This window comes from Dama dama, chromosome 5 (assembly GCF_033118175.1).
Source record: "Dama dama isolate Ldn47 chromosome 5, ASM3311817v1, whole genome shotgun sequence".
Classification (NCBI taxonomy): domain Eukaryota; kingdom Metazoa; phylum Chordata; class Mammalia; order Artiodactyla; family Cervidae; genus Dama; species Dama dama.
Genome location: NC_083685.1, coordinates 106,110,067 through 106,133,737, shown reverse-complemented (window position 1 = coordinate 106,133,737; position 23,671 = coordinate 106,110,067). Strand labels below are relative to the sequence as shown.

Here is a 23,671-nt window from a genome sequence, read left to right as displayed (position 1 = left end):
GGGCTGCACCTCTCCAAGGCCCAGGGTTCTCCCCTTTCCTCCCGGGGAACCCAGAAGAAGGAGCAGGAGGCACTCCTTCCTTTAGGTGTCCTCTGGCCCTCAGGGCAGCCTCAACAACCCCTTCTCATTCAGTACTGCGGGATGCTCCCTTGGAGGAGCTCAGAGAGAGCAAGAAGGGAGAAGAGGCCAGATGACTCGCTGCGTTTGCCCAGGGAGACTCCCAGTTTCTCCTCTCTGCCCCACCTCCCTCCCTCAACCATGGGCCTCCCAGTGCCCAACCCCTGCTGAGGAAGTGCTGCCAAAGACCCCAACCCTGCAGGATGCCCCCAGCAATGGAAGGGGGCAGAAAGAGTTAATGACACTGATGAGCATGGGCAAGGGCCTGAGGTTTGGTCAGAGCAGGGCTGCATGCAAGTGTGTGTGTGTGTGTGTGTGTGTGTGTGTGAGAGAGCAGGGCTGCATGGAAGTGTGTGTGTGTGTGTGTGTGTGTGTGTGTGGCTGCACAAAAGGGTTGCCTGTCTGGCATTGGAAGGGACAAGAGGGTATGGGAGACACACAAGGAAGACGGCAGGAGAAAACAGAAAGGGTATAGGCCCAGGAAAGTCAAGAGGGAGGGAGAGGGGCTTTCTAGGGTGCTAGAGGAGGAGGGGCAGGGAAGGGGCAGACACGAAGGAGGCCCACCTCCCTCCCCGCCCGCCCCTGGGTCTCCCCTCCACCAACTCCTAGGAAGGAAATCAGGAGGCCACTACAGATAGGTTTGGGTCATTTCCACATGCTTTATTCCAGCAATCAAAATAATTAAAAACATCTCAAATTATTATACACATACAAAATAGGTACAGAGTCTCTTGCTTCCTCCCACCCCTAGGGGGAAAAACTGCTTTGTGCTTTGGGAAATTGTGCTCTGAAACCCAGTGAGAGAGGATGCAGGACAGACTGAGAGAGAGGCCATGAGAATGGGATGCAGCTCAAGAGGGGGAGAGGGTTTCAGAGAAGGGAAAGGTGGGGAGAGAGAGGCAAGAGGCCTGAGGAGGTGAGAGGCGCCCAGAGGGATGAAGAGAGGGGGGAGAGTGAGTGACACTGAGGCGGCACTCTCTCCCACATTAAATAGCACCTTTAGAAAATTCACATGAGTCCCCATCCACAAGGAAAAAAAAAAACAAAGAATAATAAAAGACTTTGAACAAAAAGGAACATTTGCTGGCCTGAGGGGGGGGGTGTGTTTCCACTTCCATAGCACCAGTGATTCCCTCCCCACCCCACCCCATCACAGAGATGTAGCACCTTTGATATAAAATGAGGACCCCCTTCCACCCTGCGCCCATCCCGCCCCCACGCAGTTGCCTCGGTGACAAAGACAAGAACGAGGTAGTCTTTCAGCAATACAATTACACAAGGAACAGAGCAGTCTCTCCCACCCAGCCAGGTTGCACGGGGGGAATGTCACGTTTCCCAAATCCGATGTTTCTGCTCTGTCTTGGCCCCTCCTGACTTTCCTCCAAACCCGGTGTTGAAGGGCCAGTGGTCCCCCTGGCGTGCTCCCCTCAAAAAACAAAGAGGGAATGTTGCCGGGGCCACAGGGTTGTCAGATGGTAAAGCTTCTTTGGCAGTCTGAGGACTCCAGGTCCCCCAGGGTTTGGGGGTTCTGGGTGAAGGGAGTGGGCTGGGAGTGTGGGGGCCACTTGGGTGTTTCAGCATTGCCTTTGGTTGCTGGGCAGACAATGCTTTGTTTCCTGTGTCTTTTGGGGAGACTTAGATTTGGGGAGCAGTGGTGGGGAGGCCCTAAGAAGGCATGGAGAAAGGAGCAGAAAGGGCAGTGCTGGGGTGTCATAAGCCCAAAGGGCAGAAAAGGACTTACCCCCACGTGGGTCTTCAAGCAAGTGGACCAAGCTTCCTTTTTTTAAAAAGTTATTTATTTATTCTTTTTTTTTTTTTTGGTAAGGTTGAATGCACTTTTGGTTTTTGGTCATGTCCAGTTGGTCAAAGATAAAAACTAAGTTTGAGAGATGAATGCAAAGGAAAAAAATATTTTCCAAAGTCCATGTGAAATTGTCTCCCATTTTTTGGCTTTTTGGGGGTTTCAGTTTGGGTTGTTTGTCTGTTTCCAGAGTCAGGGGCAAGTGGGTTGGGTGGGAGGGAGCCAGGTTGGGGTGGAAGGAGTTTACAGGAAGCAGACAGGGCCAACGTCGAAGCCGAATTCCTGGTCTGGGGCGCCAACGTCCAAGGGGGCCACATCGATGATGGGCAAGCGGGAGGTCTTGGTGGTTTTGTATTCGATCACTGTCTTGCCCCAGGCTCCGGTGTGACTCTGGGGTGAAGGGGAGACAATGGGAGAGGGGTGTCACCATGTGGCAGTGAGGGGCTGGGGGACTGGGCCTGCCGAGAAAGCCAAAGACCAGCACAGGGGCCCCGCTGGACTCACCGTGCAGCCGTCGTAGGTGACGCTGTAGGTGAAGCGGCTGTTGCCCTCGGCCCGGATCTCGATCTCGTTGGAGCCCTGGAGGAGCAGGGCCTTCTTGAGGTTGCCAGTCTGCTGGTCCATGTAGGCCACGCTGTTCTTGCAGTGGTAGGTGATGTTCTGGGAGGCCTCGGTGGACATCAGGCGCAGGAAAGTCAGCTGGATGGCCACATCGGCAGGATCGGAGCCCTGGCCGCCGTACTCGAACTGTGGGGGTGGCAGAGCGAGGAGTGAATGGCTGTGTTTGAGCCCCCAGTCCTGGCCTCCCTCCCTGGACTCCTCTGAGGGCATCCCAGAGAACCCCACTTCCAGAGGTGGCATCCCCTGCCCCCCAGGCACCCTATGTCTGAGCCAGTATCAAGGTCCCCAGTCTTCTGTCTCCCAGCCCATCACACTCAGCAGAGGTCTGGTCCACCCAGGACCTACCCTCAGGCCCTTCTGAGCCCTGGGCTAACCCATCTCTGTTAAGACTGGCTACAAGGTCCTGCTCACGCACCTGGAATCCGCCGTTCATGCTCTCGCCGTACCAGACGTGCCTCTTGTCCTTGGGGTTCTTGCTGATGTACCAGTTCTTCTGGGCCACGCTGGGCTGAGTGGGGTACACACAGGTCTCACCAGTCTCCATGTTGCAGAAGACCTTAATGGCATCCAGGTTGCAGCCTTGGTTGGGGTCAATCCAGTATTCTCCTGGGTGGGCAAGGTAAGATGGCATCAGGGGATGTATGGGATGATGGCCCCTCAGGGCTCAGCCCCATCACGGCAGGAGCGGGAGGCACAGCTGGGCTGGCCCTCACCGCTCTTCCAGTCAGAGTGGCACATCTTGAGGTCACGGCAGGTGCGGGCGGGGTTCTTGCGGCTGCCTTCAGGGCTCCGGATGTTCTCGATCTGCTGGCTCAGGCTCTTGAGGGTGGTGTCCACCTCGAGGTCACGGTCACGGACCACATTGGCATCATCAGCCCGGTAGTAGCGGCCACCATCGTGAGCCTTCTCTTGAGGTGGCTGGGGCAGGAAGCTTAAGTCATAGCCACCGCTGGGAGGACCGGGAGGACCAGGGGGTCCAGGAGGGCCGGGAGGACCCTGTGCAGAGAGGGAGGAGAGCAGTGATTACTGGGGCTCAGTGCTTTCAGGGCTGGGGGCCATGGGCAGGAAGGGAGGACAGTGATGATTACTGGGGCTTGGTGCTTTCTGGGCTGGGGGGCCATGGGCAGAGAGGGAGGAGAGTGGTGATTACTGGGGGCTCGGTGCTTTCAGGGCTGGGGGGCCATGGGCAGAGGGGGAGGAGAGCAGTGATTACTGGGGCTTGGTGCTTTCAGGGCTGGGGGGCCATGGGCAGACAGGGTTGGGGAACTTACAGCAGGACCAGCATCACCAGTGCGACCTCGAGGCCCAGGGGGACCGATGGGGCCTGGGAGACCATTGAGTCCATCTTTGCCAGGAGTACCAGCAGAGCCAGGGGGACCCTGCAGGGAGGAAGCTGGTTGGAGAAAGCCTTCCGGAAAGCAGGGGCCCACCCCAGCTCTGGTAGAGAAGCCCATCTCCCACTTTGTTTAGTTCAGACTCCCCAGCCTTATTACGGCTTATTCCCACGGAACGTTTGTGGGAGGAAGGAGTGGGGAGGGAGAGGCCAAAGGCCACATAAGGTTGTCCACAGACCCCATTCCTCTCTTTCATCCCCTGCTCCAGACCCTTCTCCAGAGAGATAAAGGACCCAGGAAGAGCAGACAAACAGAAGATGACTCACGCGGGGACCAGCAGGACCAGAGGCTCCGGAAGGACCTTGCTCACCAGGAGAGCCCTGCAGGAGAGACGGGAAGGCAGCTCAGGCCAAGTGTAGGTCAGATGCGGCCAGCAACATCCCACTGCCACCAACTGAGTCATTCTGGAAGTCTAGCCCCAGGGCGTCCATAGGCTGAGACCCCTCCCACGATCCCTCTTTGTGCACTCTTCACCCTCCTAGAAGCTACCTGGAAATGCCCACTGATCTTCAGACCCCAGTCCCCACTAGCGAGGAGAAGGACTGTCCAAAAAGGGAAACTAAGGTAAAGTGTTCTTTCCATCACACAGCAAGGCTTGGGGAGATGATGAAAGAAGACGCAATGTCAGCTAGGGGGCTGAGGGGGGGTGCTGGGCATACTCACGGGAGGGCCAGGGGGACCCTGGAGACCAGAGAAGCCACGGTGACCCTTAATGCCTCTGTCGCCCTGTTCGCCTGTTTCACCCTTGTCACCACGGGGGCCTTGGGGTCCCTAGAAGAGAGATGAGGACAGGCCGTCAGGTGAAAGTTTTGTTAGCACTGAGCAGGGTACAGTCCCCACCTGGACAAGGGTTCTGAGGATGATGTGAAGGCCAGAGCAGGGCACTTACAGCGGGGCCACGGGCACCAACGGGGCCAATGGGACCGGCAGGACCAGCAGGACCCTAGGGAGAGCAGAGAGAGCATTAGATCTTGGTCAGAGGAGCCCGGCTCAGGGCTGGAACAGCCTGAGCTGCAGGTGAGACCTCCCCTTGGTCAAATCCCTTCACATCTGTTCCTACCATATCTACCCCTCCTGACCCCAGGTGAATCTTCAAGCAGATTTAGGCTTTGTGTAAGCTGGGGCGAGCACCTGGGAACAAACCCCCTTCCTTGGGGGAAACAGGCTACGGGATGGGGAGGGGCCTTGAGGCTGAGCTGTGGCTCACTTTTTTTTTTTTTCCTAAATAAACATTCCAAACTAAGTTTGGAGCAGAGAAAAGTTTACGGCAGAGCCAAGCAAAGAGAATGGTGGGGGGTTCAGGTTCAAAAAACCCAAACTCCTATGGCTCCATTTTTCCAGGGAGGCCAAGGGCCAGACATCTTGCAAGTCCTCCCCTCTTCCCCTGCCGAGGTGAAGTCAAGTGTCCACCTGCAGATCCCCCGGCAGGTCTGGAGAGCCCCTGGCCTGAGCAGAAGCAGCAAGCCAGGCCCAGCTACTTACAGTCTCACCACGATCACCGCTCTTGCCAGCAGGTCCGACAGGGCCGGGGGCACCGGGAGCGCCAGGAGCACCAGGAGGTCCAGCAGGGCCGGTCTCACCACGGTCACCCTAAGAGGAGAAGGAGGGAAATCCGGTGAGCCCCAGCCGAAGAGGCCCAGTGGGAGTGGCTGTGGGGCTGCGGTCCTGGGTGCAGCCGTCTTACCTTGGGGCCAGGAGAACCATCTCGTCCGGGGGATCCTTCGGCACCAGGTGCTCCCTGCGGGGGGTGGGGAGGTGAACATCAGCCAAGGAAAGGGAGCCTCAGGCCGAGGCCCAAATGGCCACAGTGAGGGCACTGGCGTGGGGCTGGCAACCACGCACCTCACGTCCAGACTCGCCAGGGGGTCCAGCCAATCCAGGGGGGCCCATGGGACCAGGGGGGCCACGTTCACCACTTGCTCCAGAAGGACCTTGTTTGCCGGGTTCACCCTGAGGGAGAAGAGAGAGTCAGGCCAGAGATGGGGTGGGAGAGGGTCCTATGGCCCCCCACATTTGTCCTTGCTGACCCTACCACCCCCATCCTGCACCCTCCAAGTCCTGCAATGGTCCTGCCCCAAGGTGAGAGGGCACTCACAGAGGGGCCAGGAAGACCGGGGAAGCCTCTTTCTCCTCTCTGACCGGGCAGGCCGACCACACCACGTTGTCCAGCAATACCCTGAGGTCCAGGAGTGCCAGGAGCGCCCTGTGGGGAGGGGGGCAGACAGGAGTGAGATGACTCCCAATGGCCAGGGATGACGCCCCCCACTCTGGACCCCTCTGGAGGGGGTACTTACAGCAGGTCCGTCAGCACCAGGGGCTCCTTTCTCACCAGCGGGGCCAGGGGGACCAGGGGGACCGACTTCACCGGGACGCCCAGCGGGGCCAGTCTCACCACGGGGGCCTTTGCTGCCTTCTTTGCCAGCAGGGCCAGGAGGGCCAGGGGGTCCAGCATTTCCCTGGACGGGGAGAATTGGGGCTGTCACAGTCCAGCAGATTCTGGAGCATTCCTGAGGCCTCAGTCAGGCCCACCACACTCTTGACACCCCGTGTCCCACACCCTCCCAGACCAGTGGAGTCTTCACCGTGGACACTTACAGAGGGGCCAGGGGGACCGACTCGGCCAGCAGCACCTGGGAAACCAGTAGCACCCTGGAGAAGAGGACAAAGAAGTGATCAGAGGGAGAACAGCCCCTTGCCCGGCCCAGCTGCCCCACCTCCAAACGCTGCCTGGGGGGAGCTTCAGCGGAGAGGCAGAGTGGGTACTCACAGGGGGACCAGCGCTGCCACGAGCACCTTTGGGTCCGGGAGCACCAACGTTACCCTGGAGGAGAACACAGAGGCATCAAGACTGGGCCGATCCTGGGTCCAGCCTGCTGGCAGCTTGCGCCTAAACAGTGAGATACTCACAATGGGGCCAGGGGGTCCAGCAGGTCCAGCAGGGCCGGGAGGACCAGCGTCACCTTTAGCACCAGCATCACCAGGTTCGCCTTTAGCACCAGGTTGGCCATCAGCACCCTGGGGGAGGAGGGAGCGTGGTGAGTGGAAGAGAGGTCTGTGCTCACCCATGAAGTCAGCCTAGGGGGCCCCGGAACTCCAGGCAGGAAGACGCTTTCAATGGGAGACAAACCACCTCTAAACCCGGCCAACGCCTCTGTCCTCATTCAATCACCCAAGGCCCCAGGTCCTAGTCGGGGATGGAAGATAAACGGGATCTTGGTACTCACAGGGGGGCCAGCGAAGCCAGCAGGGCCGGGGGGACCAGGCTCACCACGGTCACCCTATAAGAAAAGGAGGCAAATGGAGAAAGGCCCTGATTTGGGGGAAGGCAGGTGGGGATGGACAGGAGGGTGGAGAGGAGGGCCTGAGGAGCACTGCCCAGGGACCAGAGCAAGTGGGAGCTAAGGTGGAGAAGAGACGGAAAGAGGGCTGGGGGCAGTATGGAGAGAAGGGCCAAGTACGGGGCCTTAATCAGGTCTTCTGTACTTACGGGGGCGCCACGAGCTCCAGTGGGACCAGCTGGGCCGCTAGGACCAGTTTCACCCTGAAAAGAAGGGACAAGAAGCTCAGGATCAGGATGCCACGCTGAATACTCCTGCCAGATGACCCCAGCAGAGTCCTCCTCCCTCCTGGTCCCACCACCACTGGTTGCCAGGTTGGAATGGCAGGAGCTGATTCCCCTGCAGAGCCGTGCCCAGGCTCACAAGGGAAGCTGTGTGTTAGGGAAGAAGGTGAGAAGGGGGCCATCTCACCTTGTCACCAGGGGCGCCAGCGGGGCCAGGAGGACCAATGGGACCAGTCAGACCACGGACACCATCTTTGCCAGGAGCACCATCAGCACCTTTGGGACCAGCATCGCCCTAAAGACACAGGAAAGCATGAGACTTCTGGCGTGGGGCAAGGAGGTGACCTTCAGCACCCTGCTTGTGTCTGGGACCCCTCCCCAGCTTATGTTTGCCCTGCCCCACAAGAGCAAAGAACACAAGATCTTTCAGGAGTAAGATGCCTGTGTGGGGATTCCAGGGAAAGACCTGGGTTCCATCCCTGGGTCAGAAAGATCCCCTGGAGAAGGAAACAGCAACCCACTCCAATATTCTTGCCTGGGAAATCCCATGGATAGAGGAACCTGGTGAGCTACAGTCCAGGGGTTGGAAAGAGTCAGACACAGCTGAGCAACTAACACTTTAGGTTAAGAAGCTCCCAAATAAGGGATCCCTCTTCTAGGAGGCACCCACTACTGCTTGTCGCCATGGTAACACATGGGACGGGAAGGGCCTGAACTACAGGTAGATGATAGTTAAGAGGCCAGAGAAGAAGGAGGATTAAGAAGAAGAGGAAAACACCCCAGGGAGCAGAAAGAAAGATGTTGAGGGATTCAAAGCAGAGAGAGATGGGAACTACACATGGCTCAAGGGAGGGGGAGTTCAACTTACTCTGTCACCCTTAGGGCCTGGAAGACCAGCTGCACCTCGTTCACCAGGCATTCCTTGAAGGCCAGGGGCACCCTGGCTACCGGGGGCTCCAGGAGCACCAGCATCACCCTATGTGACAACGGGGAAGACTGGAGTGAGACTTGGGATCTCAGAACTAGGTCTAGGTCACAACTCTGAACCTCCTCTTAATTCCTCCCAGGCTTGGTCCTGAGGCCAAAGACAGGCACTAGCTAAGAGAAAGGGCTCACAGCCCAGAACTTCAGGCTGCACACGGACCCTACCCTGGTCTTATCCCTCCACCCCTCCCCAGCATCGAGCCGGCTCTGGTCCCAGCCAGGCGGCCCCCACCACGGGAAGGGTGAGACCTGGTCCCCGTGCTGCCCTTACCTTAGCACCATCGTTGCCAGGAGCACCATTGGCCCCACGGGGACCTGCAGGACCGGGAGGCCCTTGTACACCACGCTCGCCGGGGAAACCTCTCTCGCCCTGGAAGGGAAGGACAAGGGTGTGTGGTGGTGGCTCCAGAAACAGGCCCAAGTGCAGGGCATCTCCGTGATGTGGGAAGAGGCTCTACTTACTCTTGCTCCAGAGGGGCCGGGGGCACCAAGGTCTCCAGGAACACCCTGAGGGGGACGGAGGGAGAGACAGTGAGCAAAATCCACCTTGGCCCTCCCCACTAGAAAACATTCTCGCCCGCCTGGGAGCTAGCCCTTAGGGTCTGTGATTAGAGACCAACCCCTTCTGAGCACTGAACTGGGCTTATCCGTCCTCAGGATGTGTCACCTTCCCTGACCTTGAGGTTGAGGGAAAGCCAGAGTATTCCAGCAGCTCTAGAAAGAAGTCATCCAGACCCGCAGCCAGGCAGCTCCTTGCAGATCCTAGCATGCAGGGGTGTAGCTCTGTGCTCCCCTCTGAGTGGCGCCCTTCACGATGGGAAGCCCTTCCTCAAGTCTAACCTTGATCCCTCTAGCCAATGGCTGTGTGCTTAGCTAGGAGGACTGGACTGTCTGTATTTCCTGCACTCCCCATCTCTTCAGCCAGCTGGTACACCTTACCTGTTCACCAGGTTTGCCTGCTTCACCAGGAGGACCAGCAGGGCCAGGGAGACCCTGTAGGTGGGAAATAGGGGAGGGAAGAATGGGCTTAGAATCTGGAAGAAGTGCTCCTCACACCCCTCTCCCAATACCCTGACCGCGTGAGACCTCACCTGGAATCCGGGGGAGCCAGCAGGGCCTTGTTCACCTCTCTCACCAGCAGGGCCCTGCATGGAGGGGATGCTGTGGTCATGGGAAGGCCCAGGAGAAGGCCGCAGGGGGCTGTCTCCCCTTTCCTGCCCCACAGAACCCCCTCCCTAGGCCTCCCTGTCAGGGACACTCACAGCAGGTCCTGGGGGTCCCTGGGCTCCAGCTTCTCCATCTTTGCCAGCGGGACCCTGGGGAGAGAGTAGAAAAGGGGTTAGGGTGGTGAGGTGGGTGGGCAGCTGAGGAAGGCAGCACAGGTAAGGGGCCTGGAGCTGGGGGTCCTGATGCCCGAGAGATGGGCTGGAGGCTCTGTATCCCTTCTGCAGGATACAGGGATGGGACACGGGCAGGAAAGGGACAGGGACCCAAAGGAGATACTTACAACAGCGCCAGGGGGTCCGGGAACACCTCGTTCTCCAGCTTTGCCAGGCTCTCCCTGGGGAAAGACAGGTAGGGTTGAGGGAGTTGAATGGGCAACCAGGCCTCCTGGGTCCCTCCTGTTTACTTTGAGTGGAATTTTTAAGGAGCTTTTTCCTCTGTCAGCTCTGGCCCCTGAGGAAGGCCTCTGCTGGCTTTGACTGCTCCATCTTTTGGCCTCTCCGTGAGCCCTCTCCTCCCAGACGACCTGCCCCTTAGGCTCCTCTCTCACCCTCTTCCCTTTCTTCTCTCCATTGTATACCTTTGGAGACCTGAGCTGCAAAGGGCTTTCATTCCTCTGAAATCTCCTTTTGAGCCTCAAAGAACTCACCAAGATTTGGGGATGACTATCATGTAAAAGGCCCATCCTATCCCCAAGTGTATGTGGGATAGTGGGAGGTGGGGTAGGCAACAATACGTATTTCCAGGGATAGAGCAATGGTAGTGAAGCCAAGGAGAGGTCTCCCATTTCATGGAATAGGGAAACTGAGGCCCAGAGGGGGACAGTAAGTGATCCGAGGCCACATAGCAAGTCAGTGGCAGGGCTGGACCCAGACCCTGGACTCTTCCCCCCACGCCCACGCTCGCCCCAAGTGTGTATGTCCTTGTGGCCCACCTCCCTGAATACTTACAGCAGCACCTTTAGGTCCAGGGAAACCCATCACGCCAGCCTGACCACGGGCACCGGGAGGGCCTGGGGGTCCAGGGCGGCCATCTTGACCGGCAGGACCCTGGGGATGGAAGGTACATGAGCATAGGTGAAGACAGAGGGTGAGAGGCCAGGAGGCTGGCAGGGGCCTGGAGGAGCAGTACTTACAGGGGGGCCAGTTTTGCCATCAGGACCAGGGCTGCCAGGGCTTCCAGTCAGACCCTACGGGGGAGGCAGAGAGGTGTGAGCGGAGTGGAGGATACAGGTGGTGGGAGAGGGGGAGGAGGAAGGTGTAGGCTGGGTGGAGGACATTCCAGAAGGCAGATCTGTGGTCCTGCTCCAGAGCCCACATAGGATGGGCAGGGTCCTGGGCCAAGCTGGGCAGAGCGCTGGAGTCTCACCTTGGCACCGGGCAGACCAGCTTCACCGGGGCGACCAGCTTCACCAGGAGAACCTTTGGGGCCAGCAGGGCCAGGAGAACCGCGTTCACCAGCAGGACCCTGGTTGGGGAAGGCACAGCAACAATTAGGGCCTCAAGTCTGGGCCGGCATCTTCCTCCTCCTGGGCCATGGGGGTGGGTGCCGTGAGGGGCACTGGTGGTGGTGGGAAGGTCAAGCTGAGCTGAGTGTGACGAGGTCGGCAGCCCCAGTGTGGGCACTAATGAACTGCGTGGTGGGGGTGGGAGGGGGCTGACTACATCCGAGAGAGGAAGGTGATGTCCAGGGAGTGGCAGGGTCAGCCTCCCAGTCGTGATGAGAGGTTACCTTGGGACCAGCAACACCATCGGCACCGGGGAAACCGCGGCTACCAGGTCCACCCTGTGGGAGGAGAGGAGGTCAGTGAGCTCAGACACGTGGGCACCAGGTCGGCACCAGGGTGAAGAAGGGGGCACTCACACGCTCGCCAGGGGGTCCAGGCAGGCCGGCAGGTCCGGGTTCACCTCGGGCTCCTCGCTTTCCTTCTTCCCCAGCGGGGCCAGGGGGGCCTTGAATACCAGTGGGACCCTGGTGAGGGCAGAGAGAAGGGGGCAGCCTGCAGTGAGGGGTTGTCCTGGTGCCAGTTCCAGAGTTGGCTTGAGGCTGGGTCTCCAGCACCTGGGGGTCCCCTTTCCTCCCTGGACCACCCCCCAGGGGCTTCTGGGGTAGACGGACAGAGCTGCAAAAGGACTTACAGGTTCTCCCTTGGCACCAGTGTCTCCTTTGCTTCCAGGAGCACCAGGTTCACCCTGAGTAAGGGGGAGAAGCAGATGAGTGGAGAATGGGTACAGTGCTCAGCTGGCCTGGCCCATCATGCTTCCCAGACAAGGGCCTCAGATCCAACGTAGGAGGTGGGACAGAAGAGAGACAGTGGTACTTACGCTGTTACCCTTGGGACCAGGGGGGCCGCTGGGGCCCTGGGGTCCAGAGGGGCCTCGGGCACCAGGGAAGCCAGGAGCACCAGCAATACCAGGAGCGCCCTGAGGGAGGCAGAACAAGTTGAGCCCAGGAGTGTAGGGCACAGGGTGGGTGGAAGGTGGGTACCAGGGGCAGCTCTGAACCCTGCAGGATACTTACATTGGCACCTTTAGCACCAGGCTGTCCATCAGCACCAGGATTGCCCTGTGACACAGAGGGAGGTGGGTGAGTGAAAGGCAAGGACTCTGAGTTAGGGAGGAGCCTGGGAGCACTGAGGAAGTGATACTTACAGCAGGGCCAGCAGCACCAGCAGGGCCAGGGGGGCCAGGCTCACCACGTACACCCTGGGGACCTTCAGAACCTCGGGGTCCTTGGGGACCAGCTTCACCCTGGATTGGAAGAAAGGATATGCCAGAAGTCACCCTGGGAACCCAACCTCACCTCCAGATGGCAAGGGGTGAAGGGCCAGGGCAGGAGACCAAGAGTCATGACTCTAAGATCAGAGACCGCCCCCCCCCAAGACAAAGATGCTGGGGACTAGGCTTCGCTCTTGATTCTGAGTCCTTCAGGTTTCAGGAGCAAAGAGATGCCCACCCCTTGGCCCATGGGAGCTCTGCTCATTGGAGGGCAGGGGTCTCACCTTAGCACCCACAGCACCAGGGAAACCAGGAGGACCAGCGGGGCCAGTGGGACCCTGTGAATAAAAGGGCAATGTTAGTAAGAAGGAAGATGGCAGCTGCAAGTCACACCCTGGGACAGAAAAGGTCCTGGGGTCGAGACCTGGCTCTGAAGTCAGCCACAAGAGCTGACGCTGAGACCCCTCCCCAGTCCCAGGCACTGAGGTCTAGAAGCTGTACTCACAGGGGGACCAGCAGCACCAGTAGCACCATCATTTCCTCGAGCACCCTGCAGAAGAGTGGGAGAAATCCCGGTTACATTCTCTGAGCACTGGCCAGTCCCTTTAGCTCCTAAGGAACACTTTCCAGAGCTCTGGGTTCCCCAAAGGGCCAGGAGTACTTACAGCAGGGCCAGGGGCTCCAGGGCGACCTCTCTCACCAGGCAGACCACGGGGGCCCTGATAACAAAACCAAGAGAAGCCAAGTGAGATGGGAGACACCCCCTTCTCCCCAAGCCCCCATCTTGCTCCTACACCCTGCTCCCTCCCTTCCTTCTAGAACTGGACACACTCACCATCTGACCAGGAGCTCCATTTTCACCAGGGCTACCAGGCTCACCCTACAGAGCAGAGAATGGTGTGAGGAATCTGTTCTTGGTGGGACTGTGGAGGAGGTGAAGGACCATGACCATCACACAGCATCTTACCTTGGGGCCAGCAGGACCAGCATCTCCCTTGGCACCATCCAAACCACTGAAACCCTAAGATAGGAGGGAGGGCCAAGTGAGACCCTGTGGAGACCGTGGACCACCTTGACACCCGCCCAGCCAAGAGAAGGAGCCTCAGAAGGTCATCACATCTATCCCCCTATGTTTGAGCTAGATGAAACCCCAACTGACCCAAGATCTCCCTCCTTCCCTTTATTGGGATTTCTTTTCCAACAAAGGGAAGTTCTCTTGGACATTTACTCTCTGTCCCTTGGAACTTCTTATGGAGCTACCACCCACCATGACACATGCCAGGATCCTTTGGGGAAAGGACTAGAATATGACACTGGGACTTTGGGAACTTAGATGATACAAAGGAGACTCACTCTGTGTCCCTTCATTCCAGGGAGGCCAGCTGTTCCAGGCAATCCCCGAGCACCCTGGAGAGAAAAGAAAGAGACAAAGGCATGGCCGTTAGAAGACTCCGCTGTGGACACAGCTCCCAAATGAAGCCCCAGTGCAGCAAAGCCTGGAGGCAGCCACACCATCCTGCTCACCTGAGGTCCAGGAGGCCCGCGCTCACCGGGGCGACCAGGCTTTCCAGCTTCACCCTGAGAGAAAAAGAAAAGGCCATCATGCCCAGGCCCCCAGAGTTGGAAAAGTATGGAAGGCTTGGGTCTTCTTGGGATTGCTGAGGGTCAGGCTTCGGGACCCAAAATCTTATCTCAGTTTAAATATACTGTGAAACACTCGCTTGGTGAACTGTGCCTCCCTCCAAAGAACTTCTGTTTATTTCTGTCACCAGCATCTTAACCTCACCACATGGAGTGAAAACCTGAGGTTACACCTAGGGAAGCCATAGGTGTCACGTCATCCTCACGTCAAGGATAGAGTTGGGGACTGCTTAAAGTGACTGAGGGGAGGGGAGGGACAGCCATATCTGGTAGGAAGATGGGGAAACATCCCAGGAAGCTCCCTATTCAAGGGCAGTCCCATATGTCATGGAGAACAAGTCCTTCTTTCTCTGGGTGTCACTCCCAAAGGTGGTGGAGGCACTAGGGTAGAGATTACAGGAGCCTACCCATGGAGAGGTGGTGGGGGTCAGATGGTATCTCCTCACCAGGGCTACTTACATCATCTCCGTTCTTGCCAGGGGGGCCAGGGGGACCACGGGGACCCATGGGACCCTAGAGGTGATAGGGAGAGAAGATGTTAGAATGACCAGGATAAGGAAGGGGAATGACCAGAAAAGAAGGGGAAGGCTAGGATTGGAAGAAGGAGGTAAGAAAGACCCCAGATGGTGGTCCTTCAATAGGAGAATCCATATATTTGTAGAGGGGGTGGATATTTGCATAGAGAATACAAATCAGGGGCCACTTACTGAGGCTCCGGGCTCGCCAGGCTCACCAGGGGGGCCTTGGAAACCTTGGGGACCCTAGAGGCCAAGGAGAGAGGGGTAGGGTTAGAAGGGCAGGTCCTTGACAACATGTCCCGCATCTCACTAAGAGATCTCTGAGTACTTTCCTTGCCCTCATGCCAATCCTCCCTCTAAAGCCCAAAGCCCAAAGGGGTGTAGACATCCTGGATACTCACAGGTGCGCCAGGGGGGCCAGGGAGACCACGAGGACCAGAAGGACCCTATGGAAGGAAAAGAAAGAGAGGCCATAGTGAAGCCTTGGTCGTAAAGCTTATCTCCCATGGTTCCTGTTCAGACCACCCAGCTGCCTCATGTTCTCTCTGGATTCTGAGGTCCCAAAGGTCATCTTGACCTCCCAAGTTATCTATGCCACCCTATGCGCCTTCACTGGCCCGTCTGCTCTTTTTCTGTCCTCTACATCGTCTGCTGATGACTCACCATGGGACCAGGCACGGAAATTCCTGTTGATTTCTCATCATAGCCATAAGACAACTGGGGAGCAAAGTTCTAGAAGAGAGAGTGCATGAGAAAACAGGGTCAGGGCAGTGAGTTGAAAGGCAGAAGATATCACCAGTAATGGGACCCAATGATATCACATTCTCCATGCAGGACAACAACACGACCTGTGGCATAGTCTTGCCCAAAATGCATCACTGGAATCTAATCAGGAAGACACATCCAACAAACCCAATTTAAGAGACAGTCTACAAAACAACTGGCTTTTGCAAAACAGTTCAGTGTCATGAAAGACAAGGAAAGTCTGAGGAACGTTCCAGGTGAAAGGAAACTAGAGAGACATGATAATTAAATGCAATTCATAACCCTGGATTGGATCTTGAATGGGGGGGGGGGGAGATGGTGTAAAGCATATTATGGAGGACATTGAAGTTTGAATATGGATTGCATATTATATAATAGTATCACATCAACACCAAATTTCTACAATGTAATCATTACGTAATGCTCATGTAAGAGAATGTTCTAGCTCTCAGAAAATACACACTAAAGTATTTGAGAGCAAAGGGACACAATACCAGCAAATTACTCTCAGAGAGTTCAGAGAAAAATCCCCGATAATTTTAAGTATACATAGAGACTGATAAAGCAAATGTGACAAATTGTGAACGACATATGAAAGTTCTTTGCATTATTCTTTCAACTCTTCTTCCCTTTTTCCCCTATAAGTTTGAAATTATTTCACAATATAAAGTATGCCATCTGCCAAAACAAAACCCAGCAAACGAAAACACCGTCGGGGGTTGGGGGGCAGGGCGGCAGGGCTGGCTCCTAAGGCCTCCCACAGAAGCCTCGACTCTCCACTTACTCCTCCGAGGCCAGGGGGTCCGGGAGGTCCGGGGGGTCCAGGGGGTCCGGGAAGTCCAGGTTGTCCAGGGATGCCATCTCGGCCAGGGGGGCCGGCGGGTCCCTGCAGCGGGAGAGGGCAGGCCTGGTGAGCGCTGGCCGGGAGCCACGCCCACTTCCCTCCCCCGACAGCCGCGAGAGGGCGCCACTTACCCTTGGGCCTCGGGGGCCAGTGTCTCCTTTGGGTCCCTATGGGGTTGCAGGAGAAGAAACAAAAGGAACGGGGTTAGAGAAGAATCGTGAAGAGTCCTGGGGGGCGGGGTGTGGCGAGAGTCGACGGCAAAGGGGCAGAGGATTACCTCGACTCCAGTGGTTTCTTGGTCCGTGGGTGATTCTGGGGGTGGGGTGGGGAGAGACGTGACTTAGAGGCAAGGTTTGCTCCAGGTGCTCCCAGAGACAAGAGGCCTTCCCTGATAGGGGTAAGGAGCGTCCCCCCTTATACCGCCCAGCCCCCGCCCGGTCCCTGCCCGTCCCGGCCCAGGCCCCGAGCTATATACCCTGGCCTTCGGGGCAGACGGGGCAGCATTCGTCCGTGGGGACTTTGGCGTTAGGACAGTCCTTAAGTTCGTCGCAGATCACGTCATCGCACAGCACGTTGCCGTTGTCGCAGACACAGATCTGGCAGGGCACGGGTTTCCACACGTCTCGGTCATGGTACCTGAGGCCGTTCTGTACGCAGGTGACTGGTGGGACTGGGACAAGACGGGGAGACGGGGGCTGTCAGCGGCGCGCGAGTCCCCCACCTCGGAGCTCCAGGTACACCAACCCCACCGTCCCTTCCCTTCGGTCTAAGAGGCACATTTAGATTTTCCATTTCCCGCCTTTCCATTTTTTGTCCTTTTGTTTTTCCTTTCCCCAAATCCTTAAAAGCTCATCTGCTCTTCATCAGAGCCAGTGACAGCGCCGAGGCGCCTGGCCAGGGCAGCTATAACTCTTTCCAGTTCTCAGGAATTTAAACAAAGCTTTAGGCCGGGGTCGCTTCCAACTGTAACCTCAGCCCATTGGCGCTGAAGCCAAGTGAAATAAAAGGCCACTGGGTAGGGGTGGGGGTGGGGGTGGAGGATGGAGGAGTAGGAAGAGAGGCGCCTCATCCCGAGGGCAGGCTTCTGGGGCGTGACCCTGGTTGGAGACCTCAGAGGAAAATGGGAGGAGAGATGGGAGGTTCAACCCAGATTCCGCCCCATTCCCGGGGCAGGTGGGATGGAGTGGGCGGGGCTAAGAGGATGGGGTGGGGCTGATTGGCGTGGGATCCCGCCCAGAGACTTGAAATGTACGGTAAAAATAGGGTACGCCCTAACCTCCGGCGCCCAGACATCTCAAAAGGCCTCGCGCAGGGACAACCCCCGTTTCCCAAAGCCAGCCAGTGCTCTGGGTCACTTAGTCAAAGAACCAGAAAGTCCGCAACAGTAAGTGGTTAGTTAACCACGCCCACCGCAGATCTTCTACCCAGACGGCCACTAGATGGCGGGCAACACTAAGCAATTTCCCCAAACTAGCTATTTCTTCTAGAGACAGGGGCTATCCCATCTCCAGCTTTATTTTCCAGATCTAGAGGTGGGGTCCACACCCAACAACAATCCCAGTCTTCCCGCTCCAGCTCCTGCGCGGGGAAGCGCTGGATAAGGACGCGCACTGCCCAGTGTAGATCAGCAGAGGGCGCAAAGACCCTGCGTGGCCATGTCCGCGCCAAAGTTTCTCATCATTCAACCCGCCCACTCTCTGCGCCCCCTCCCCCCTCAGTCCAAGACCTCCGCGGCCCCAGGAACACTGCTAGCCCGCAGAGAGGGCAAACAGTCTTTCCTGATGAATCATCCCATAACCTTCCTGATCACTGTTACATCTTGGGCTCCAAATTCCCGATTCGGCGCCTCCATCCCATCTTCGACGTACTTTCCCCCAAACCGGTGCCCAGACCCTATTTCTCCCGCTGTACTTCACAGTGAGCGCTCAGAACTCCTCCTGCGCCAATTCGTGCTGTGCAGCATCCTCCCCGCTCACTCCTGGGGGGCCTTCATCAACACCCCGTCGCAGAGAGGGCACCGAGGAAGAGCCCTCACCATCTTCCTTCCATCCCTGAGCCTCCGGAGCATCCCGAGTCTCAGTTTAAGTCGCAGACCCCCGGGACCGAGCGCAGGGCAGGATAGCAAGCAGCCCTAGACTCCCAAAAGTTTGGGACTTACTGTCTTCTTCTTGGCCTTCTTCTTGGCCCTCCTCTTGGCCGTGCGTCAGGAGGGCGGTGGCCGCTAAGAGGAGCAGGAGCCGGAGGTCCACAAAGCTGAACATGTCTAGACCCTAGACATGTAGACTCTTTGCGGCTGGGGTGGGGGTTAGCGTCCGCTCATGCGTGGCCTCACTCCGCGTGCCTCCTGCTCCGACCCCGAGGAGAAACTCCCGTCTGCTCCGACCACCGGCCCGGGCCCCTTTTATACCATCCTGATGGAGAGCGGGGAGGAACCCTGCCCCCGGGAGAGGGGGAGCCGGCTGCCCGTCCCCCAGCCAATCAGAGTTGCCTGGCCCGGCCCCCAATTTGGGAGTCGGAACCGAGAGGGGGAGGAGGAGGGAAGGAAAGGGAGTCCACCGCACATCTCCCCCCTTCGCAGCTCTGCCTCCCCAGCCCCCCAGTTCAGTCTGGGCCAGAGATGCTGCCGCTGGGGTGCGGCTAGGTCCTCAACATACTGTCGGCTAAATAGTGGGTAGGGGCGCCTCTTCGGCTTTCTTTCTAGGACCCCCCCAGTCTCAGGGAGGGGACTGGAATTGGGAGGCTTTCAAAGATGGAAGGACTCTGGGTGATTGGGAGAGGGTCCTGCCCGCCATGCCTTGTTCACCCTCCTGATATCCAGAGCAAGAGCTCAGGGATGGGGATGGAGAGGCCGCTGGGGACCACTTTAAAGCAGGAGGACCAGAGAATTTTAAAAAAAGTGCCTGTTTAGGGGTGTCTTCTGGTGTGGCTGGGGTATGGAATGTAGGAATATTTGGGGAACAACATAGATTCATTTATAGACGTTAAGAATCAGATCCTTAGGGTGGGTTTTTGTTTTTTGTTTTTGTTTTTTTTTATTAGTTGGAGGCTAATTACTTCACAACATTTCAGTGGGTTTTGTCATACATTGATATGAATCAGCCATGGATTTACACGTCTTCCCCATCCCAATCCCCGCTCCCACCTCCCTCTCCACCCGATTCCTCTCGAAACATCCCACCCTCGCCTTCTCCCACAGAGTTCAAAAGTCTGTTCTGTATTTCTGTGTCTCTTTTTCTGTTTTGCATATAGGGTTATCGTTACCATCTTTCTAAATTCCATATATATGTGTTAGTATGCTGTAATGTTCTTTGTCTTTCTGGCTTACTTCACTCTGGGGTTTTTGTTTTGAGGATGTCAATTTTGCCATGCCTGAGGCTCCAGGATAGATTCAAATACTCTCCCCTAAACCCTAGCAGGATTGAAAGAGATGGGGTGAGGGGGGCTGCTAAGGCACTGAGTGAAAAATTTGAGTATGCGGTCTCTCCAGAAGGACGCTTTAGTGTTGAGTGATGGGGCAGCAGGGTGGTGGTGGGAAATTGCTAGGATTTTTTCACCCCAGGAGCAGTAAGTTTGCACGGAAGGGCCGTGGTCACTCGTGACTTAGAAAAGGGTCTTGTGTTAGAGTCTGTTGCGGCCATGGCCATGGCCTGTTTAGACACCCTTCTACCCAGCACCGTCAAAATGGAGAGAACTGTATTGGAAAGCACTTGACAAGAGAGAGGGTGCTCCTTCTGGAGGCGGTGTAAAGCTCTGTCTCTGTCTGTACCTGGATTCAGGGTTGGGGACATATGGGAGAACTGGGGTGTCTGGGGGAAGGCTTGCCTTGGAAGTCTGAGGTGGAATTACAGGTGAGTGACAGTATTTTAGAGGCTGTTTCTCTCCGCCTCACCTCTTTCCTGGAAACCCAGGGCATCGCTCTTTGTCCCTGGAACCAGGAGAAAATCATCTACACTCTGAAAAGCGATGGAGACCCCAAGAACAACAGGCTATAATAGGAGACGACTCTAGAAGCCAGCGTCCTGCCTTCTCTATGTCCCAACCTCCCACCAGTACTCTACCTCAACCCCAATCTATCCAGGTTCCCGATCCTGCCAAAATCTGTGGGCCCAAGAGAATTCAAAGAGTCAAAGAGGGTCCCTTTGCAATGCCCGTCAACTCCGATCCCGCCTGTGCTGCTCCCCACCCCCATCACTCCAGAGCTGCAAACGTGGAAGCGGGGAGTCCCGCCTCCCCCAAACCATCCAAGATTCCATTGCCTCCCCCCCTCCCCGCCCCTCTCCACGCCCTCCCCCAGCTGGTTTTGTGCAACGAAGGCAAAGGAAAAAAAAAGACCAAGGGAACAGAAGGGGAGGGAGCCACGTCGGCTGGCCGGCTGGCCGTGGGCAGCCAGGATGAGCGGTGCGGGTGGGGTAGCACAGGGAGACTGCAGGGGCTATAATTAAAGGGAAAATATAGAGTTTCCAGAGAGGCAGGGCTGGAGACAGCAATGGAGGGATGGGCCTTCATCAATTATCCCCACCATGTGGCAGCAACTTGTGGCCCAGGATCTGCCCCCATCGTGCCAGCTACTGCAGGGCAGGGCTGGGGGCTGAGGTGCTGAGATGGCAGTTCCTGCCCCCTCCAGCGTGGCTCTGGGACAAGGAACACCCCCTCCCTAACAGGGGAAACGAGGAGTCCTGCCCCTCAGAGTAGTCACCCCCCAGAGTGGTTGTTTGGGGCGGAGAGTTACAGGCTAGAAGTGAGGGTTGCTGTGACCTTCCACCTCCCTGCTCGCTGAGTTTTTGCAGCCAGAAGACTCGTACCTACAGTTCCCTCCCGACTTGGTCCCTGTTCTGGCTGGCCCTCGACCACCTTACAGGAGAGATTAAGACTCAGAGATGCGGGTTGGGAGTTGCTATATCAGGAGCCTGGGGTTCTGAAGAATATTTAGGGAACCTTGGGATTGGGGGGTGGGTTTTGTGAGTGTGGTGTGTGACAGCCCCTGCTCCAATGTCCAGTTTCAGACCTCCATCCCAGGGGCTGCAGGCAGACGTTTCCCAAGCACCCTTTACACGTGGCAGAGAGAGCTGAGGCCCAGGGCCTCCTTTGCCACTTTTCAACTTGAAACGCTTGGCGGGCGCCCAGCCCGAAGATGTGTCTCTAATTTCTGCAGCATGACAATGAGAGGAAGAATGTGCTTGGGGTCTCCTCCCAGCCTGCCTGGGCCTCCTTGGCCAGAACTGAGGGCTTGAGACTTGGTGTGGGGTGGGGGGGTGGGGGGGAGAAGGAGGGAGGGAGCTGAAGCCAGAGAGGGGAGGAGACGCCACCTCATCTTTAGGAAACTCTGAAGCCCTGGCTTCTTGTGGAATGTAAGACTTTGTCTGGCATTTGGAGTGGGGGGAGCAAAAGCCAAAATCTCCTCCTCCCCCCCCCAACCCCGACCTCTTAGAAATGGTAAAGTCATCAGCAGTCAGGGAAAAAAAATTCCTCAAGAAGAAAAACAGAAGGAAGAAAGTGCTGAGCTCTGAGTTCGCTCCCTTTCCAAATTTCCTCAAGTGCCCTTCCTCAGTGCGCTTGTGCTCCCTAGCTCCCCCTTCTCCCGAGGAGCCCCTCAAGGCCTGGTCTGGTCTGCTGGTGTGGAGTAAAAGCGAAAAGGCAGCCCAGGTGCTGGTGCTGGTTGGTCAGCCCTTTCCAACTACCTGGTCCCCTGCTGAGGTTTTGTTGCCCTGCTTCCCTGATCTGACCTTCCAGAATGCTCTTCTGCCCCAGAATGGTGATGAAGAGAGGGTCCCTGGCAAAGGGGTTGAGGATAGAGGAAGGGAAGAGGTCTAAGAGTGAGGCTGCAGTGAAGACCTTGGTCTCCGTGTGTTCCCGTCATGGGTTCCCATCATGTTCCCATCAGGGTTCCTGTTGAGGATCCCTGCAGTCAGAGTCTGGGAACAGATCCCAGGAGTGGAGGAGTCTCTCTTCTTCCCTTTCTTCAGCATCATACTGTCTGGGTCCTTTGGTCCTTAGCAACCCGGCACAGCTCCACTCTCCATGCCTCAGCCTCAACCCAAGTCCCTTGGTCTGAGATTTCCTTTCATCTCTTCATCTTGTCCAGGTTTAGAGGGAAGATGATGGATTAAGTGTGTCCATGTTGAGTGTTAGGTACCTATGAGACATTCGGTCAGCTGCATGGAGGGAAGCCTTCAGTATCTGAGTCTGGAATCCAGAGGAGAGACAAATGTGCGACTCCCGCCTCCACTGGGTGATGACGGGAAGGAGTTGTTTCCAGAGAAAGTATGGAAGGAGGAGAGATGAAGGGCTCAGATGGAACCTTGAAGATGCTCAGGGTGAAGGGTCAGGAAGGGGAGGAGGGGCCTGCACAGGAGACAAAACAGGAGTGGGAGAAGTAAGCAGGCAAGAAGGAAGATCAAGGGTGTCATGTATGCAGAGGGAAGATTGTTCTAGGAGAGTTCTATGTTGCAGAGAGAATTAGTATGATAGGGAGTAAAAGGGTCACTGGATTAAGCAGCATAGCAGTGCCTGGTGCCCAAAGTGTGAGCTGTTTGGGTGGAGTGATGGGTGAGGAAGCCAGACTGGAGTGGGCTGAGGAGGGAGTGGGAGGCCAGGAAATGGGGTCAGAGTGCAGACAACTCAGAGGAGGAGTTTAGCTCTTAAGGGGAGGAGAGCATGTAGATGCTTCATCCTCCCACCTACCCTCCTTCCTTCTCTTTTTCTTTTTCTTATATCCCCACACAGCTCCTGTCTATCTTTTTGTCCCCAGCCTTCCCTTTCTTCCTTGTGGAACTCTGCATCTTTCTCTATCCTTCCTTCTCTGGAGCTCTTTTTCAGGGTGACTTTTTCGATCTTCATCTTCTCAAATATCCACATCCAGTTCTTGCCTTCATTTCACTTTCTTCGAGAGCGAGCCCTTGGTCCACACTCTTAAAGAGAAGGCTTGATTTCTAGTCCTGCAGATCCTGTCACATTCTCTGGGAACCCCGCACCCCGGTCCAAGAGGGGGACTTTGGGGCAGGAACCAGGGAAGGAGCTGGAACAAGCTGGGAGAGAAGGGCTGGGGCATGGTCCTTTAGATGACTTTAGGACTCCCCAGGCCCACCAGGTTGTAGCCAGGTCCCAACTGAGAATAATGTCCTAGATGGGGATGTTGTCAGTATTAGGGGCCACAGTCCTAGTGTCCACTCTGGTGACTAAAGTGAGGGGCCAAAGCCCACCTTTCCTCCTGAAGCGTAAGCTCCCCAGGCAGGGGCCAGTCAAGGTCATCATCAGATCACTGGCCCCATTCGCAGCATCTGAAGGCAGAGTAAATTCTTGTTGAAGATTGAGCGAGTCAGTCAAATGAATTGCTAGTTCCCCCTTCCTGGCTTGGTTCAATTCTGCCCTTGTTTTATCCATCCCCCATTTCTTTTCCATTTTCGATTCTTTTATCTTCCCCTACCCTTAACCTTTTCCCTTTTCATGTATTTTTTTTTTTCCTTTTCTTAGTTCTTTTCTTTCT

General features: G+C 56.6%; 1 protein-coding gene across 1 annotated transcript; it reads right to left on the bottom strand.

The window, feature by feature from the left end:
• Window positions 1–756: 756 nt before the first annotated feature.
• On the bottom strand, window positions 757–18,574 carry COL1A1 (collagen type I alpha 1 chain). The gene is made up of 51 exons (XM_061143758.1): window positions 18,347–18,574; window positions 16,664–16,858; window positions 16,466–16,500; window positions 16,320–16,355; window positions 16,129–16,230; window positions 15,243–15,311; window positions 14,981–15,025; window positions 14,769–14,822; window positions 14,521–14,574; window positions 13,945–13,998; window positions 13,774–13,827; window positions 13,388–13,441; window positions 13,256–13,300; window positions 13,086–13,139; window positions 12,926–12,970; window positions 12,705–12,758; window positions 12,355–12,453; window positions 12,224–12,268; window positions 12,028–12,126; window positions 11,842–11,895; window positions 11,567–11,674; window positions 11,435–11,488; window positions 11,072–11,170; window positions 10,839–10,892; window positions 10,654–10,752; window positions 9,987–10,040; window positions 9,742–9,795; window positions 9,571–9,624; window positions 9,419–9,472; window positions 8,942–8,986; window positions 8,751–8,849; window positions 8,364–8,471; window positions 7,683–7,790; window positions 7,421–7,474; window positions 7,158–7,211; window positions 6,841–6,948; window positions 6,701–6,754; window positions 6,529–6,582; window positions 6,228–6,389; window positions 6,029–6,136; window positions 5,776–5,883; window positions 5,618–5,671; window positions 5,416–5,523; window positions 4,823–4,876; window positions 4,597–4,704; window positions 4,200–4,253; window positions 3,811–3,918; window positions 3,253–3,535; window positions 2,955–3,145; window positions 2,423–2,665; window positions 757–2,308 (listed from the first exon to the last, which is right to left on the bottom strand). Exons 1-51 carry the CDS (start codon window positions 18,447–18,449, stop codon window positions 2,162–2,164), a joined length of 4,392 nt encoding a protein of 1,463 aa, XP_060999741.1. The 5' UTR covers window positions 18,450–18,574; the 3' UTR covers window positions 757–2,161.
• Between the last annotated feature and the right edge of the window lie 5,097 nt (window positions 18,575–23,671).

Excerpts from the sequence above, each read along its gene's own strand:
- COL1A1 (XM_061143758.1), bottom strand. The coding sequence starts at position 18,449 with ATGTTCAGCTTTGTGGACCTCCGGCTCCTGCTCCTCTTAGCGGCCACC. Across the intron at positions 13,301-13,387 it reads CTGGTCCTGCTGGCCCCAAG|GGTGAGCCTGGTAGCCCTGG; the intron begins GTAAGATGCTGT and ends TCTGCTCTGTAG. Across the intron at positions 3,146-3,252 it reads CCACTCTGACTGGAAGAGCG|GAGAATACTGGATTGACCCC; the intron begins GTGAGGGCCAGC and ends TTGCCCACCCAG.